Source organism: Cetorhinus maximus, chromosome 17 (assembly GCF_964194155.1).
Source record: "Cetorhinus maximus chromosome 17, sCetMax3.hap1.1, whole genome shotgun sequence".
Taxonomy (NCBI): Eukaryota; Metazoa; Chordata; class Chondrichthyes; order Lamniformes; family Cetorhinidae; genus Cetorhinus; species Cetorhinus maximus.
The window spans coordinates 101,140,827-101,157,521 of NC_135895.1; the positions used below are offsets into that span (position 1 = coordinate 101,140,827).

The 16,695-nt window shown below is 43.1% G+C and overlaps 1 protein-coding gene across 3 annotated transcripts in view; it reads left to right on the forward strand.

The window, feature by feature from the left end:
• Nucleotides 1–16,695, forward strand: part of dennd1b (DENN/MADD domain containing 1B) — a 278,033-nt gene that overhangs the window by 142,616 nt on the left and 118,722 nt on the right. For 2 of the 3 annotated variants that reach the window (XM_078561729.1, XM_078561730.1), the window contains exons 6-7: nt 2,929–2,998; nt 4,388–4,468. In XM_078561729.1, the coding sequence (XP_078417855.1) occupies nt 2,929–2,998; nt 4,388–4,468 (151 nt within the window). The remainder of the gene's footprint in view (nt 1–2,928; nt 2,999–4,387; nt 4,469–16,695) is intronic. The other variant, XM_078561731.1, reaches the window with a different exon arrangement.

Consider the following 16,695-nt stretch of genomic DNA (forward strand, 5'->3'; position numbering starts at 1 on the left):
GCTGCTCCTGCAATCTAGTTGCTTGTTCAACATCCAATTTCAGGTGAACCTTAAGTTTCTCTAATTAACCCATTGGAAGGCCAGTGCCAGAGTCTCAGCAATTGGAAGACCTCGCATCTGATGTATTGGAAATTCATTGATACTTTTTTAATTTGACTGTGAATGGCGTAAGACAGAGGTTGGGACACACAGACTGGCAGAGGGACTTGATGTAACAAAAAAAGCTGCAAACACAGTCAGGCTTGTTGAAGGACAAGCTGTGAGGTGGAGAGGCCAAAGGATAGTCAGAAGTCACCTTGTTTAAGTTAAGTGAGGTGTAGCATTGTATTTTGTGTTGTTACATGAAGGCATTGCTTGCATGCAAAGAACAAATAGCTACAAAACACCACATACAAACCAAGTTCAGTCCACATTTGGAGAAACTAGAGAAGCACACGAGTGAAAGACGCAAATATCGAGTCTAAATCATAAAGGCATACTTTTGTTATGTCTTTAGGCTAATGCAGAAAGCGATATAAAGTAGAGTCAAGGCCGATGAAAATAAGTAAGATGTTCAAGCGTTTTATTGGAGTAACTGGTTGCCCCTCAGCCCAAGAATGCATCTTTAGTGTAACTGCAAGGTAGTAAGTTTTAACGAAGGAGAGGGGTGGGGGGGGGGGGGGGGTGGGGGGTGGGGAGGTGGGATGGGGAGAGGGGTGTTAGAAAGGGAATTGCAGAACATTGGGTGTGATGGTCATTGATGAGGAGTATTCTTAAGAGGCTGGAGTCAGCAGAACTACAATTTTGGGAAGGTGTTTTGTTTAGACTTTGAACAGCCACTATAAGCCTGAGATGGCTGAGATAAGGATATTCATACTGTCACCCCCAATGGGTATGTGTGGATGGCTGCATTTTGTTTGGGAGTGTGCAGCCATTCTGGGGATTTATGGTTGTTTGGTAGTGCAGAACTTGAGTATTGCTGAAAAAAGAGACTTCTTTTTGTCAAAGCTTTTCATCTTGCACTCATCAGAACGCTTTGCTTTGAGTTTTGCAATCACGGGCTGGTTGGTTATGGTCTAAACCTTGCCCGTTGTGGAAGGGACATGCTGTTTATGACACACAATGTCCAACATTTGGTGTGATTCTGCGTTTGGACAACATTTGCTAAATAATCCTCAGTGTGCTAAGAATTACGCTGACAACCAATTTAAGATTGTCAGTCGGGCTTGCAGTGTGGTGCATTTGTGTGTACTGGAAGCTACATAGATTAATATGCAGGGCCCTACTTGCAGACAGAAAGATGATGTACACACATTGTGCTTGTTTCAGCTAAACAAAATAGGTGACAACCTTTCGCTGGTTCATTCCTTAGGGCAATGTTTTGGCCGTTAACTGTCAGTCACCAGCAACTGGTGCATTCTCCATGGCAACACCTCTACCAGTCAGAGTCGACTTGCCAACCAATCAGCACTCTTCTCATATTATATAAATTGTTATTCCCTTTACTTTTGGTATTCTTGCGAATTGTCCTGATGAGTGCAAGACGACAGGCTTCGACAAGAAATCTCTTCTTTTCAGCAATACTGGGGATTTACGCCGAGAGGTTTTATTGATCTGCTAGCAGAGTCGAAGGGAAGACCATTGTGGAAGCTGGAAGGACTTTGGTGAGGTTAGTCTCCAGTAGGAGTGTTGGATGGGAGAGTTAGCGAGAAGGAAGGATGAAGCAGTTGAGGGCTATTGTTCTTGAAGAGGCTGTGCCAGGTGCTTCCCCTTGGAAAATGCCATGAGCTTATTCCAGGGGAATTTCAAGCCTCAGATGGTGGCAGCGGAGTAAGAAGGCAGAACAGTAGTAGGGGGTTGAATTCAAGATGAATGGGGGAAAATTAACTGAGAGGGAGAAATGAACGGAGGGATGGCTGAATGAGGAAAAGGAGGAGTGAAGTGGCCAAGAGGAAAACTGATTCCAATGGTAATCAGGGCTTGTACCTGGAGCAGGGAGCTGTAAAAAGATATTCAGCTTACATCGCCATGGCGTATCAGACCTGTCGTGGTTTCAAACCAAGGGTAGGGAGGAAACAATACAGAACAGTCTAAAGTTCAGCCCTGTCTGTCATATGTAGTACTCTTGTAGGCAACGAGGAGTCACCCTGGAGTGTCCACAAACCTATGTCCATGTTTGGAGTCATTCATGGAGAAAAGATGCATTCAGGAGCCATCAAGGTGCAGATTATCAGTGGAGATGCCTTAAATCAATCAAAGCAGCTGGAATTTAGTATCATCATATTTCAGTACATAAACTGCTGGAAAAGTTTGGAAAGTGCAACATAGGGATTTTGCAATTTGACGTCATTGGAATCACACAGACCAACTTATAGGAATGTAAGTGTACAGAAGAAATGATTCTGATCAGTTCTTAAATAAAGAGTTTTAGCTGGGAAGTGACAAGATTCAGTTTCAGTCATTGTTTGTAGTATTTTAAATTTAGAATTCTAATTAGTGTGAAATACATTGCATAAAACTTGTAGTTAGATTTAATATAAATAGATTGGTATCTTGTTTGTCGTACATTATATGTGTGTCCAGTGGTATATTTATTAAAAAAAAACCTTTAATACTTGATGGGATGTTGCCCTTAAATGGTGAAATATTTTTAGTGGCAGTGTTGTCTCAATATTACATGCTGTGATAAGGGCTGCGGTCTGAGAGAAAAAGTGTAAGCTCTGAAATGAATCTGGGTGTGTTCATTGCCTGAGTGCAGCTATTATTTTTTGGTAAAAGCTGTCCTGACATGTTTGTACAATGTTTATTTTTGTGTATACATGAATTTTTATATCTAATTTATTAGATACTACTTAGCGTTTTCCTTTATCACCCAAATGAGAAAAAGAGTAATTATATTATGCAACATTTGTGGCATAGTGAATGTCTTACAATCTTTTTCTTTTTCAGTTATTTGCCTTGGTTTGAAGTCTACTACAAGCTACTGAATACATTGGCAGATCTTTTAGTTAAGGAACAGGTAAAAATTTTACTTGGAGTGTGCCTTTTTTCATGTTTGGCCTAACTTTTTAAATTAAATGATGATCAAACAATTGCATAATTTCCGATTAATTTGAAATTGATGTAATTTTATCAAGGAGCTATGGTGTAAAATTTGTAACCGCAAGTTTGACGAGCCAGCAAGTATTAATTTCTAAGCCAAGTTGGGAGGCCTTATTGTAGTCAAGACCAATAAACAAATTTTTGCCCTGAGATTTCCATGGACAAATTAAAATGCACCTCAGACCTAACCAAGCTCCTATAGGATTATTTTCAAATTCCACTCCCTAGTGACCGAGTCCATCCCTCTTATTGAAATGAGACCAGACCATTGACACCTTGAAGTCATATTTGATCCCAAGATGCGCTTCCGACTACATCTCCCCGTCATTGCTACGACAGCCTATTTCCATCTCTGTAACATCGCTAATTTTGTCCTTGCCTCAGCTTATCTGCTGCTGCAATCCTCATTCATTCCTTTACTACCTTTAGACTTGGCTATTCTGTTGTGATCCAGGCTGGCCTCTCACATTCTACCCTCCATCAGCTTGAGATCACGCATGACTTTGCATGTGTCCTTATACTCGCACCAAGTCCAGTTCACCTATCACCCCTGTGCACACTGACCTACAGTGGCTATCGCTCAAGTGCACTGCTCAATTTTAACTCAACTCAATTCTAAAATTCTCATCTATGTTTTCAAATCCCTCCACGCACATGGCCCTCCATTCTCTGTAACCTCTTTCAGCCTGAAAACCCTCCAAGATATCTATGCTCATCTAATTCTGGCCTCTTCAGCATCTCCAATTTTAATTGCTCCACCAGTGGTGGTCATATCTTCAGCTGCCCAGGCCCTAAGCTGTGGAATTTTCTCCCTAAACTTCTTGCCTCTCTCAGTCTTTCTTTCTTTAAGATGCTTCTACAAACGTTTCTCTTTGAAAAAACTTTTGGCCTTCTGTTCTAATATCGCTTTCTGTGGCTCACTGTCTAATTTTGCTTTATGATGCTCCTATGGAGGTTATAATGTTGGGGTGATTTATTTGTTGGGGACAGTGGATAAGTTTTTTCAATTAATGTTCAGGCTCCAATGGATAACAGATTTTGAATATGCAAAATTTTCTCAAGTGAAACTAATGATTGTAAAAGCTTTTCTTTTACTTTGCTCGTTGATCTTGGTTAGTGCAACATTTAAAGATGAGATTTAAAGCTGTTAGGAAAGTGAGCTGTGTCAAAAATATGGTGGTTTTTCACTGGATTTAAATAGTTTCAGCTTCATTTTCTTTTAATCCAGAATTCTTATTTCTCAAGTCCAGTTCCTAATGCATAACTTCTCCAGTTCATGGAAGCTTTGTTCCTATCTGTCTTGCAGGAAAATGACTTGAATGATGTTTTAGAAACTTTGTATAAGCATGATGTACCAGTGCCAAATACTCCTGTCAATCTCAGCCTGGTAGGTTTTGTTTTTGGATTTGCTTGCTTAGCAGTGTAATTTGACATTGTGCATTTCAGTGTGGTCTGACAAGGCAGTCTGTTCTGGACTAGAACAAGAAGAAAATACTGTGCCAGTGAATAGTCAGCTTTCTGTTACTATGTAAAGTCAAGAATAAACCTTTCACTTGCTGCTTGAGCTTTTGATTTGGAACTTGGCAGTCTACCATATAGTTGCAGTATTATTTGTTTTTAATGTTATGTCGAAATGTTCACACAAATTACTTTTGAAATGCAATAAATTTTGTTGCAAGAAAAATCTTGTGCAATCTAAGTAGTGGCACTTTGCAGAAAACAAAATGAAATTCAACTGTTGCTATTGTGTGTAAATCTCCATTCACAAGTGAATGTAAAGTCAGATTATGGTCAAAATTACCCATTGAACCTGTCTTCCTATCGGAATAAATTAGAAAATATAAAAGAGTTGGAGATGTATCTGTGAATGTGGTATTAGGTGAAAAGGAACAGATGTGGAACTTTGCACTTTCAATAAGAGAACTTCCCTAACTTCTGAAGAACAATTAGAGGATATAACTTTGTTTTAAGATGTAGCCCTGAGTTGAAAATGATAGAAATTGCCTTCTAAAATGGTTGCTGTGCTTTGTCATGTCATTATCTGTAGATTGTTCATTGCCCATAATACTTCAAAGTAAAGCTCACCTCAACTCATTGAATTAAAGCTAAGGGAAAGTTTATATCAAATGTTATACTCAAAGCTCAGAAAAAGAGAAAAAAAGAGAGGGCCATAACTTCCAAGCTCCAGGATAGTGTAACTGGGGGTTACCCCAAAGATGCGGTGGGGAGTTCCTGGAAGTTCCCAGGTAAGGTTTGCACACCAATTGCCTGGAAAGTGCAAACTTTCCACGGGCAATTGCCCTGCACAGGGAACCTTCCGAAGATGCAAATAAATCTCAAACTTCGGATGGTTCCAACTGAATTACATCAATAGTTACCCAGAAAAAGTTAGAAGAATTAAAACCATTTCTAGCTTCTGGGTAACTATTGTACAGACCCACACTGATCCCCCATGGGACTCCTCCCATACCCCTGAATCCCCAGGGGACTCCCTCCACCCTCCAGATTACACACCCCACCCCCAGCCATGGGTTCCCCCTGCCATTGGTTCCTCCCACTGCTGATCCTCTCCTCTCACCACTCCCCCTCCCCACCCGCCACCCCCAAATTCTAACAACTTAACTGACAAACCTACCTTCTCCATGGCTTGAAAGTGGCAGGACCTTTTAAACCTGCCTGATTTACCACAGCTAGTGGCGTTAAAAAGGGGTGTGGCCTCCTTGAGTCCAACTCTGAATCCCTTGATAGAAGGCCCCGGGCATACGCTGCCCTGGAAGGTTGGGCGAGAAAGGATCGGAAAAAAGTAAAAGCCCAAGATAAAAAAGTAGGAATGGAGTGGGAATTCGACTCTGATTGCCGCTCTCAGCAAGTTCAGGCCCATAAAATACGCGAGTTTGGAAGTAGGAATGGATCATTAAGTCCGCTCAGCTTGTTTTAGAACTTTAGAAATTTATGACACGGAAGGAAGCCATGCAACCCATCGTATCTGCACTAGCTTTACCCTAGAGCAACTCACAAATGTAATCGTGCAGCCCAGCTCAAACAACAGCCCTGGATGTATCCTCAAAAGTGCCCGCAGTTATCTTAATTCCAGTCCGCCCTGATGTAGTTACAGCTACCTGGCATCATTGTCCTGCTGTTACCGCTACTTAACTGCCAGCCTGTCTCTAGCTCACTTATATCCACTGTTTAGTAGCTTGTAATACCTTAAGGAATTGTACCATTTTCCTTCCCTTATTATCCACATAAATTCTGTCTCTATGCAACCCTGAGAATACTGTTGTGCAATGGTAGAATGTTTCACTAATAATGGCGTCCTCTCCTCTGAAAATATTCAATAGTTATTAATGCTTCTAACATTGAATTCCTTGTGCATTCACATATATGGCACTTAATCCTGACTCAGCTTTTTGGACAATTGATTATTGCCCTTTCTCCAGGTTTCCTCACTTTTGATTGGTAATTGCGCATACGTTCTCCCTCATGACTCGATGCATTCTCTCAAGACATGCACTTAATTGTTTTTTGATCACAGTACTTGTATGCATATCACAGTGCGGAAGAGGGCCTTCGGCCCATTGAGTCTGTACCGACACGTGAGAAATACCTGACCTACCTACCTAATCCTATTTACCAGCACTTGGCCCATAGCCTTGAATGTTATGACGTGCCAAGTGCTCATCCAGGTACTTTTTAAAGGATGTGAGGTAACCCGCCTCCACCAACCTCCCAGGCAGTGCATTCCAGACCGTCACCACCGCTCTGGGTAAAAACGTTTTTCCTCACATCCCCCCTAAACCTCCTGCCCCTCACCTTGAACTTATGCCCCCTTGTGACTGACCCTTCAACTAAGGGGAACAGCTGCTCCCTATCCACCCTGTCCATGCCCCTCATAATCTTGTACACCTCGATCAGGTCACCCTTCAGTCTTCTCTGCTCCAACCAAAACAACCCAAGTCTATCCAACCTCTCTTCATAACTTAAATGTTTCATCCCAGGCAACATCGTGGTGAATCTCCTCTGCACCCCCTCCAGTGCAATCACATCCTTCCTATAATGTGGCGACCAGAACTGCACACAGTACTCCAGCTGTGGCCTCACCAAGGTTTTATACAACTCCAACATGACCTCCCTACTTTTGTAATCTATGCCTCGATTGATAAAGACAAGTGTCCCATATGCCTTTTTCACCACCATCAGTAGCCTTGGTTTGTTACAAAGATGTGGATTATGCTAGTTTCATTTTCACTGAAAGGTTTTGTTGATTTCTGTTGATCAAGCAGATGGAAGGCTTACTTTTAAGTTTCCTGTTCAAGAGTCTTGCATTAGAGATGATACCTAACCAAACACGAGAAAATAAAACTATTGAGTTCAACTTGTCAGCACCAGGAACCTGTTTATTCAGTGTGGGCAAGGCTGTTCTATAACTAAAGTGAAGGGGTTTATTAGGGTTAACTGGCCTATTATAGATCTTTCTCAGTAGGTTTAAGTTTGCTTACATTGTAATAACCTGTGCCAAGCTTCTATGTTTGTTTCTCTCTTACCAAAGATAAATATAACTTGTTTTTACAAGTAAAATCGATTTTCTGCTTAATGTTGATCCATTCTGGAGGGATGGCTTGTTGTATTGCTGACAGTACACTAGTGGTTATGTTACTGGAGTAGTTTCCAGAGCCCTGAGTTAAATATCAAGAGCACATGAGTTTGGATTTCAGCACTTTAGTTTAAGAATTTGAATTCATTTCTTGTTAGAAAAGCAAGCCCTGAAATTAAAAAGCTGGGATCAGTGACAAGTGAGTGTCAGATTGTCACTTAGAAAACAAAGTACATGAAAAGTACATGAAAAGCAGGACAAATCCAACCTGGCCAATTACCGCCCCATCAGGCTACTCTCCATCATCAGTAAAGTAATGGAAGGGATCATCAACAGTGCATGAATTAACTTTGCCAATATACTTCATTACCTTGAGATCTTCAATTAGGTCACCATATAGTCTTGCATTTTCCAAACAAATGCTGAATTTCCTTAATATTTCCTCGTATGTTTGATTCCTGATATCTGGAATTATCATCCTTGTTTTATAGCCTTCTCGAGGATAAAAATGTCTGCTGTGTGGTTAAGCGACCAGTTCTACATGTATTGTTTTATACACAGTCTAACACCTTAAATAACAACAATACAACTTCCAAATTTATACACTAAGATAAAAGCAAAACACCGCGGACGCTGGAAATCTGAAATAAAAACAGAAAATGCTGGAAAAACTCAGCAGGTCTGGCAGCATCTGCGGAGAGAGAAACAGAGTTAATGTTTCGAGTCCATGTGACTTCTTCAGAGCTAAAGGGAAGTGGAAATGTGATGGATTTTATACTGTTTAAGAGGAGGTGGAGCAGGTGGAGTAAGATAGAAGGTGAGGGATAGCTGACTTGAGAGATTGAAAAAGATGTCATGGACAAAAGACACAGAGTATTAATGGTAGTGGTAAAGAGTAAAGACGGTGCTGATAGTGGCATGAAGGTAAGATAGCAGAAGATGTTAATAGCAGAACAAGGATCAGTGCTCTGTGAAAGCACAACATAGAGACAAGTGACAGATGGCCCTGTTGGGAGCAGATGATTTTAGGGAAAAAGGATTTAAAAAAATGAAGAAATAAATAAAGGAATAAAACATTAAATAAATAAAAATTGGATTAAAAAAGAATCACGACGGAGGAGACAGTTCATGGTCTGAAGTTCTTGAACTCAATGTTAAGTCTGGAATGCTGTAAAATGCTTAATTGGAGGATGAGGTGCTGCTCCTCCAGTTTGTGTTGGGCTTCTCTGGAACATTGCAGCAGGCCAAGGACAGGACATACGTGTTCCTCGGACTGCTATTCTCCCTACACCCTGAGGTCCATTCTCAGTGCCGTGTGCTGCTGTAGTACACACTCGACCTCTCTCTCTCTCCAGCATCACTGCCTCACCCTATCTCAAAGCTGTCCTTGTCCTGAGTTTCATTTTATTCTTCGTTTCATCCGACGCCTTAACGAGAAACTTTTCCTCTTCGTTTCAGGTCTTAAGGAATGCAAGCTCCAATAACTTATTGATACCAACTCCCATCCAGTAACCTCCAACCCTTTCCATCCCTCTGACCCCATCCCTTCTTCTAATCCCAGCCCTTGCTGTGTATTCACCTTACCCTTTGACCTTCCTCTCTGATGTTGAACAACTGTGCTCGGCAAAGGACTCAACATCATCCCCTTACACTATCACCTCAATGAATTTTGGGCTTGGCACAATGCTGAACTCTTCTTCCACTGCCTTCATATCCGTGCTCATTTCCTGGGCAGGAGTTCTACCCCTGTTCAATGGATCCTTTCACCCACCTCCAGTATTCTCCCTCTACCTGGACCCTTCCCTCTGGCCTCTTACCTGCTCTTGATCTTTTCATTGAGAACTCTCGGTGTGACATCGGCCAGCTCAATATCTTTGCTCCTCCCACCCACTCCAACCTGTCTCCTTCTGAACTTGCTGCACTCCATTCCCTCAGGTCCAACCCTAATTTTGTTATCAAATCTGCTGACAAGCGTGGTGCTGTTGTTGTCTGGCGTACTGACCTTGCAGAGGCTGAGCTCCAACTTTCAGATAGTTCCTCCTCTCTCCCCTTGGACCATGACCCCGCCACCGAACATCAAGCCATTGTTTCCAGGACTGTCGCTGACCTCATCTCTTCTAAAGATCTTCCCTCCACAGCTTCCAACCTCATAGTCTCCCAACCCCACATCTGGCAATGCTTCTGACATGTCTCCCTTTTTCCTCAACCGAGGTTTGCCCCTCACTGTGGTTGACGGGGCCCTCAACCTTGTCCGACCCATCTCCTGCACCACTAACCTCACCCTTTCCCCTCCTTCCCAGAATCATGATAGGGTCCCCCTTGTCCTCATTTTTCACCCCACCAGCCTCCACATTCAAAGGATCATCCTCCACTTCTACCTCCTTCCAAAAATCCACAAACAGGACTGTCCCGGTAGACCCATCCTGTCCCACTGAACTCCCCTTGTCCAGTCTCTTCCCACCTACATTCGTGATTCCCCTGTCGCCCTACGTAATATTAACAATTTCACTTTCCTGGCCCTAACCATCTCCTCTTCACCATGGACGTCCAATCCCTCTACACCTCCATTCCCTACCAGGATGGTCTGAGGGCTCTCCGCTTCTTCCTTGAACAGAGGCCCGAACAATAACCATCCACCACCACTCTCCTCCTTTTGGCTGAACTTGTTCTCTCACAGAACAATTTCTCCTTTAACTTGTCTCACTTCCTCCAAGTGAAAGGTGTGGCTATGGGCACCCGCATGGGCCCCAGTTATGCCTGTCCTTTTTTGGGGTATGTGGAACATTCCTTGTCCCAGTCCTATTCAGGCCCCCTTCCACAACTCTTTTTTCCTTACATCAATGACTATTTTGGTGCCGCTTCATGCTCTCGTCTGGACCTGGAAAAAATGATCGATATTTGTTTCCAATTTCCACCCCTCTCTGACCTTCACATGGTCCATCTCCGATACTTCCCTTCCCTTCCTTGACCTCCCTGTCTCCATTTCTGGTGATAGACTGTCCACCAATATTCATTACAAGCCCACCAACTCCCACAGCTACCTTGACTACAGCTCGTCACACCCTGTTTCCTGAATGGGCTTCATCCCATTCTCTCAGCTCCTCCTCCTCCATTGCATCTGTTCTGATGATGCCAACTTCCAAAACGGCACTTGTGACGTCTTCCTTTTTTCCTAACTGAGGTTCCCCCCCATGGTACTTGACAGGGCCCTCACTTTTCACCCCACCAGACTCTGCATTCAAAGGATCACCCTCTGCCATTTCCACCAACTCCAGCAGGATGCCACCATCAAACACATCCTCTCACCCCCGCTGTCAGCATTCCCTAGGGACCGTTCCCTCCCTGACACCCTAGTCCACTTTTCCATCACCCCCATTCCTCATCCCCTTCCCATGCAATTGCAGAAGGTGCAACACCTGCCCCTTTACCTCCTCCCTCCTCACCGTCCAAAGGCCCAAACACTCCTTTCAAGTGAAGCAGCATTTCAGTTGCACTTCCTTCAATTTGGTCTTCTGCATTCTCTGCTCCCAATGCGGTCTCCTCTACATTGGGGAGACTAAACACAGACTGGGTGACCGCTTTGGGGAACACCTTCACTCAGTCCGCAAGCATGATCCAGACCTTCCTGTCGCTTGCCATTTCAACACTCCACCCTGCTCTCATGGCCACATGTCCGACCTTGGCTTGCTGCAATGTTCCAGTGAAACTCAACGCAAACTGGAGGAACAACACCTCATCTTCCGATTAGGCACTTTACAGCCTTCCAGACTTAACATTGAGTTCAACAACTTCAGACCATGAACTGTCTCTTCAACCTTATCCCCTTTTCAATCCAATTTTAATTTTTTTTTTTTATTTTATTTTCAACATTTTTAAATTTTAATCTTTTGTTTATTTGTTCGTTTTTAAAATCATTCCCCCCCCCACCCCAACCCTCCAAACAGGGCCACCTGTCACTTGTCTCTATGTTGTGCTTTCACAGAGCACTGATCCTTGTTCTGCTATTAACGCCTTCTGCTATCTTACCTTCATGCCACTATCAGCACCGTCTTTACTCTTTACCGCTACCATTAACATTCCCTTTGTCTTGTGTCCATGACATTTTTGTCAATTTCTCCTTAGCTGTCACATATCCCTGACCTATTCTGCTCCACCCCCTCTTAAGCAATATAAAACCCATCACATTTCCACTTTTAGCTCTGAAGAAGAGTCGTAAGGACTCGAAATGTTAACTTTGTTCTCTTTCCTTGGATGTGGCCCGACCTGCTGAGCTTTTCCAGCATTTTCTGCTTTTTTTCCCACATTTATACTCTGTTTTTCTGTTGATGTAACTTTGAGTTACTACATTACTTTAGAAAAATTGTTTGACACTTACATGAGCAGAAATTAAGCTTAAGTTAAAACTGTACAAACCGATGTCCCCAAAGCATATTGCAAATAAAAGAGCCTTTATTGATATTCCCAAATAACTTGCATTGATACAAGCTGCACCTTGAAATCACATGAAGGCACATGCAAGTTGTGAACTAGGGGCAGTCTTCAATGAACAAAGTCCATTTACAACATAAAATACAGGACAGGCATGTAACAGCAAGGTGATAATGGATGAAAGAAATAGCTTTTGTGGAATTGAGACCTCTTTTTCTCTGCATTTGAATGTTTGCACAGCTCCATCCCACGGTTAGTTTCTCAGTCCTGTGACTCCTGCATAAGAACTTGACCTACCTCACCTTAAATTTACATCCCATTGCACAGGGCTCTGCTGTGTGATTTTATGTCTCCAGCCCGTGACACTGCCCTCATTGCCGCCACAGAGAGCCAGAACTGACTGTCTGGGACTCTAGGCTACCCAAGAACAGGTATTGGAAACAATCGAGGGGAGCTCTAGAGTTTGCAAGCAGTGGCGTTTGGGTGAGGGGCGGGTGTTCCCAGGTGTTGGAATTCAGGGAGCAATCAAAACTGAGAGATATGGTGGGGAGAGTGGGACTCGGGAGAGAGGTTCGGGAGTGGGAGGGTTTGGTGAGAGATGGGAGCATGAGGTCTTGATGAGGTGTCACGCGATTACACACATGGTCTGATCTCAGGTGGTCAGAACATTGAGATCAAACCTCCAGGAGTACCTCCAACCAGAATTGGATTCCCACTCCACCAAAATGTCAGCAACTGTGCTGCTCACAGCCCCCTACCCACCCCCCTCAGCAACTCAAACATTAGCACAGGCATGGAGGGTGTCCCACTGAGGGGTGTGCAGGATGTTAAGTACTCCTCCACCCCAAAATATTTGGCTTTCATCTCCTAAGCACTACAGCCCTTCAGGCTCTCAGTGTAGCAGATCCCAGGATCAAGGCATCCGTCATCAATGAAAAAGGATCTGGAATGGTAATGAACTGGGAAATCCCAACCAGGGTCCTGGTCACAATCACTAATTTTGGCAAATGTTACACATTGTATCTTAATGATCATTTGCTATCTTTCTTTGCTGGTTGTTCATATCACTGATTTGTTCATCTAAGACTTAAGCACTGTGAAAAGCAGGCTTGCTAATTTTACTTGTTGCAACATGTTCAATTGTGCCTTGGGACATTTTTCATGTCATGGTTTGCTTGCTGTTAACTGGAGAGTTTAACTGCTTCTTTTGCATGTTTTATTTAAGTTGGAGCATGATGGTTCTATGTACTTACCCATAAACTGAACCTCAGCCACCACTTGGCTCTCCGTTAACAGCATGGTATACCTTGCTGGGCATCTGCACATCCTGAACTCTTGAGTGCATCCTTTCTCACTCCATACTACACAGTCACCACCCACTCAATTTTATTGTCATCTTTAGAGGCCTGATGTACTTAGCAAAATGTACATGAACAAAAAGCATTTGATCTAAAATGTTACAATTATCAGTAGCTACCACACAAGCAGCTCTCACCTATCGATAATGGTGCAGAGATCTTTTGTCATATAATGGCTTTTTGAGCCTCTGAGCTGGTTGGTTTCTTTCCATTCACTGCATTGCTGAGCCTCACCATGCTTCTTTCCTCTAGTCTTTATGCTCCTGAAGATCCAGCCTGCTCAACCACCTTCTCTGTACTACATCAATTTTACTGGGCATCTCCTATTTGCTGTCTATGCATTCGTGACCCTTCCCATTCTCCTGTACTGTGGTGTATTAAAGGATCACAGCTCCCCAGACCACTTCACCCCAATACAACATAATTAACACTGCCAGTGTTGCAGAGACATATAGATGTGCAAAGAAGTATGTCATGAAATTGTGCTTTATGTCACATAATGACTTTTAATCCACTAGCTGGAAACATGAATTGAACTTTATAAAACACAGGCCAAAGTAATTTGAACTCACAGCCAAGATTGTACTTAATTTGCATTACTGTACCTTCCATATTCCAATTCCATTGAGATGGAGATGGCTGCATAAGCCCATCAAAGACAGTTACCTCTGAGGAATGTGAATGAACCATATTTCCTTTACCATTAGCACAATGTCCACATACTCAACTATGGGAGGCAAACCATCAAACTGAATCACTTGAATAATGGGATCCTGGCCAAGAGGAGGAATTCCCAGACCTGACCTAATCAAGTTCCATTGGAATACACAAATATGTTTGAATTACTGGTCAGGTGGAGAGGGTGGTCACATGACAAGCAAACCCTTTGTATGTTTTAAGCACATGTTTTCTGAGAAGTTGAGATAGAGCCTGCCCCACTGCCCCCCTCCCTCCTCCCTTTCTCTCTCTTGGTCCACCCATCTTGCAAGCTTTTGGGCCCTGTCTGCTATTGTTTCACTCTCACTCCATGTGCAGCAGACAGCGATTTTAAAGAAAGAACTCAACTCCACAGCTGAGTCTCCAGAAGATAGACAACCTATTTGCAGTTTTAATCTGCCTCGACACTGAAAGCAGAAGACCGTGAGTGAAAGTAGCAAGACCATCTATTCAACCTGAAGCCAGAGGAGTCATCAAACTACAGACTCTGAATTCTTTTTAACTTTTATGGACTCTAATTTGTCCAACTGAACCTTCCCCACTGTGTGCGTGTCTGTGCGTGTGTGTGTGCGTGTGTGTGTATAAATCAGTGTGTATTTTATTGTTTTACTTTGATCAGTTTAAGTACAATAAAGGTAACCTTTTTTTGTTAAACTCAAGAAAACCTGTCCTATTTGTTCTTTTATAATCACTATGCATAAATAGTTAAGTACTTATGGAATTGGTAAGTATGTCCTTTTCAAACAAAAATTGCTGTTTAAACAAGGAGAGGGCAAAGAGGAGAGCCACTTGATTCCTCCTCACCTGGTTGTAACAAGTAGGATAAGAGAGAAAATGGGTGGTGAGAACGAGCAAGTTGCTGAAGATGCTGGAAACCTGAAGTAATAAAATGCTGGAAACAGTCCAGGTCAGGCAGCACCTGTGGAGAGAGGGAAATGTTGGAGTTTCAGGTCTTAGCACCCTTTGTCATGAAGGTAAAAGATTTGGATCTACACTCAAATGCTCTTGGTTGCCTCCCACAACAACTTGCATTTATCTAGTGCCTTTTAATGTAGTAACGTGTCCTGAGAGCCTTCTCAAGTGCCCGACTTGACAAAAGTTAGAAATGTGAGAACAGATGTCGGCTATTTAGTCCCTCCAGCATGCATTGCCATTTATTGAGATCTATGACCTAACTCTTTATCTTGCTCTTTGACTCATATCCCTTTAATACCTTTGGTTAACAAAAAATCTATACTTCTCAAATTTAAAACTAATAATTGATCTAACATTAATTACCATCCTTTCTGTGTAGTAAGATTCCCTAACTTCGCTGTTGAAAGACTCTAATTTTTAGATTATGTCCCCAGTCCTAGACTCCCCCATCTGCAGAAATAGTTTCTCTCTATCTATCTTATCGACAAGATTCCACCCCCCCCCCCCCCCCCCCCCGGTTGGGGACAAATGTGTGGGCGGGCGGGTGGACAGCCCTCTGATCAGTGCCCCCAATTGTCGGGGGGTGGGGGATGCTGCCATATTTAGTGGGCGGGCCAATTAAGGCCTGCCCAGCGTGATGCCCTATACGCTTCCTGTGCGGGGTTGTGGGGGGGATTCCTAAATTCGGAAGTGCGCTCCTTTGCACAAGACTAAGTGCTGCCTTAGGGAGATTGGTTCCCAAAGTAAAAAAGTTTCTGCAGTGAAAACTTCATTCACCATCCATGTCCCCTAATGTGACAATGTCACATGAGTTGGGACATGGGCATAAATAACGTTAATTAAAAGTGTCTGTTAATTTTTTGATTCCCGTGGATGAGGTTTCATGCTTTTTCAGGTGGCCACCAGCGCTCCCGACCTGCCCACCAGCCTTAAGGTTGGACGGGCAGGACCACCAATGAGCTTAATTGATTTTTGAATGACCTCATTAGGCCATTGACAGATTGGTGGGTGTACAGCTGATTCGGCTGTGCCCCCACCGACCTGAAAATGCAAATGACACGGGATGACGTCGGGAGTTCCACCCGACATCATTATGTATTGGCGAGTGGGCCCCGCCCCCACTCGCCGACAGGAAATTTCTTACCTATGTGTTTCCCATACAATCTTGAAAACTTTGACCAATTCACGCTTAACCATCTGAATTCCAGGGAATACAACCCTAGTTTGTGTAATCTCTGCTCATAATTTAACCCCTTGATATCATTCTGGTAAATCTACACTGCACTCCTTCCAAAGCCACTATATTCTTCTTGAGGTGTGATGTGGTGCTGAGAACTGAACACGAGTACTCCAGGATAAAAGCAAAAAACTGCGGATGCTGGAAATCCGAAACAAAAACAAAAATACCTGGAAAAACTCAGCAGGCCTGACAGCATCTGCAGAGAGGAACACAGTTAACGTTTCGAGTCCGTATGTCTACTCCAGGTGTGGTCTAACTCCTTTGGATTCAGTCCACTGGATATAAAGCTCAGTATTTCATTCGCCTCTTAATTATTTTCTTGACCTGACCTTGACATTTTTGTGATCCATATACTTGGACCC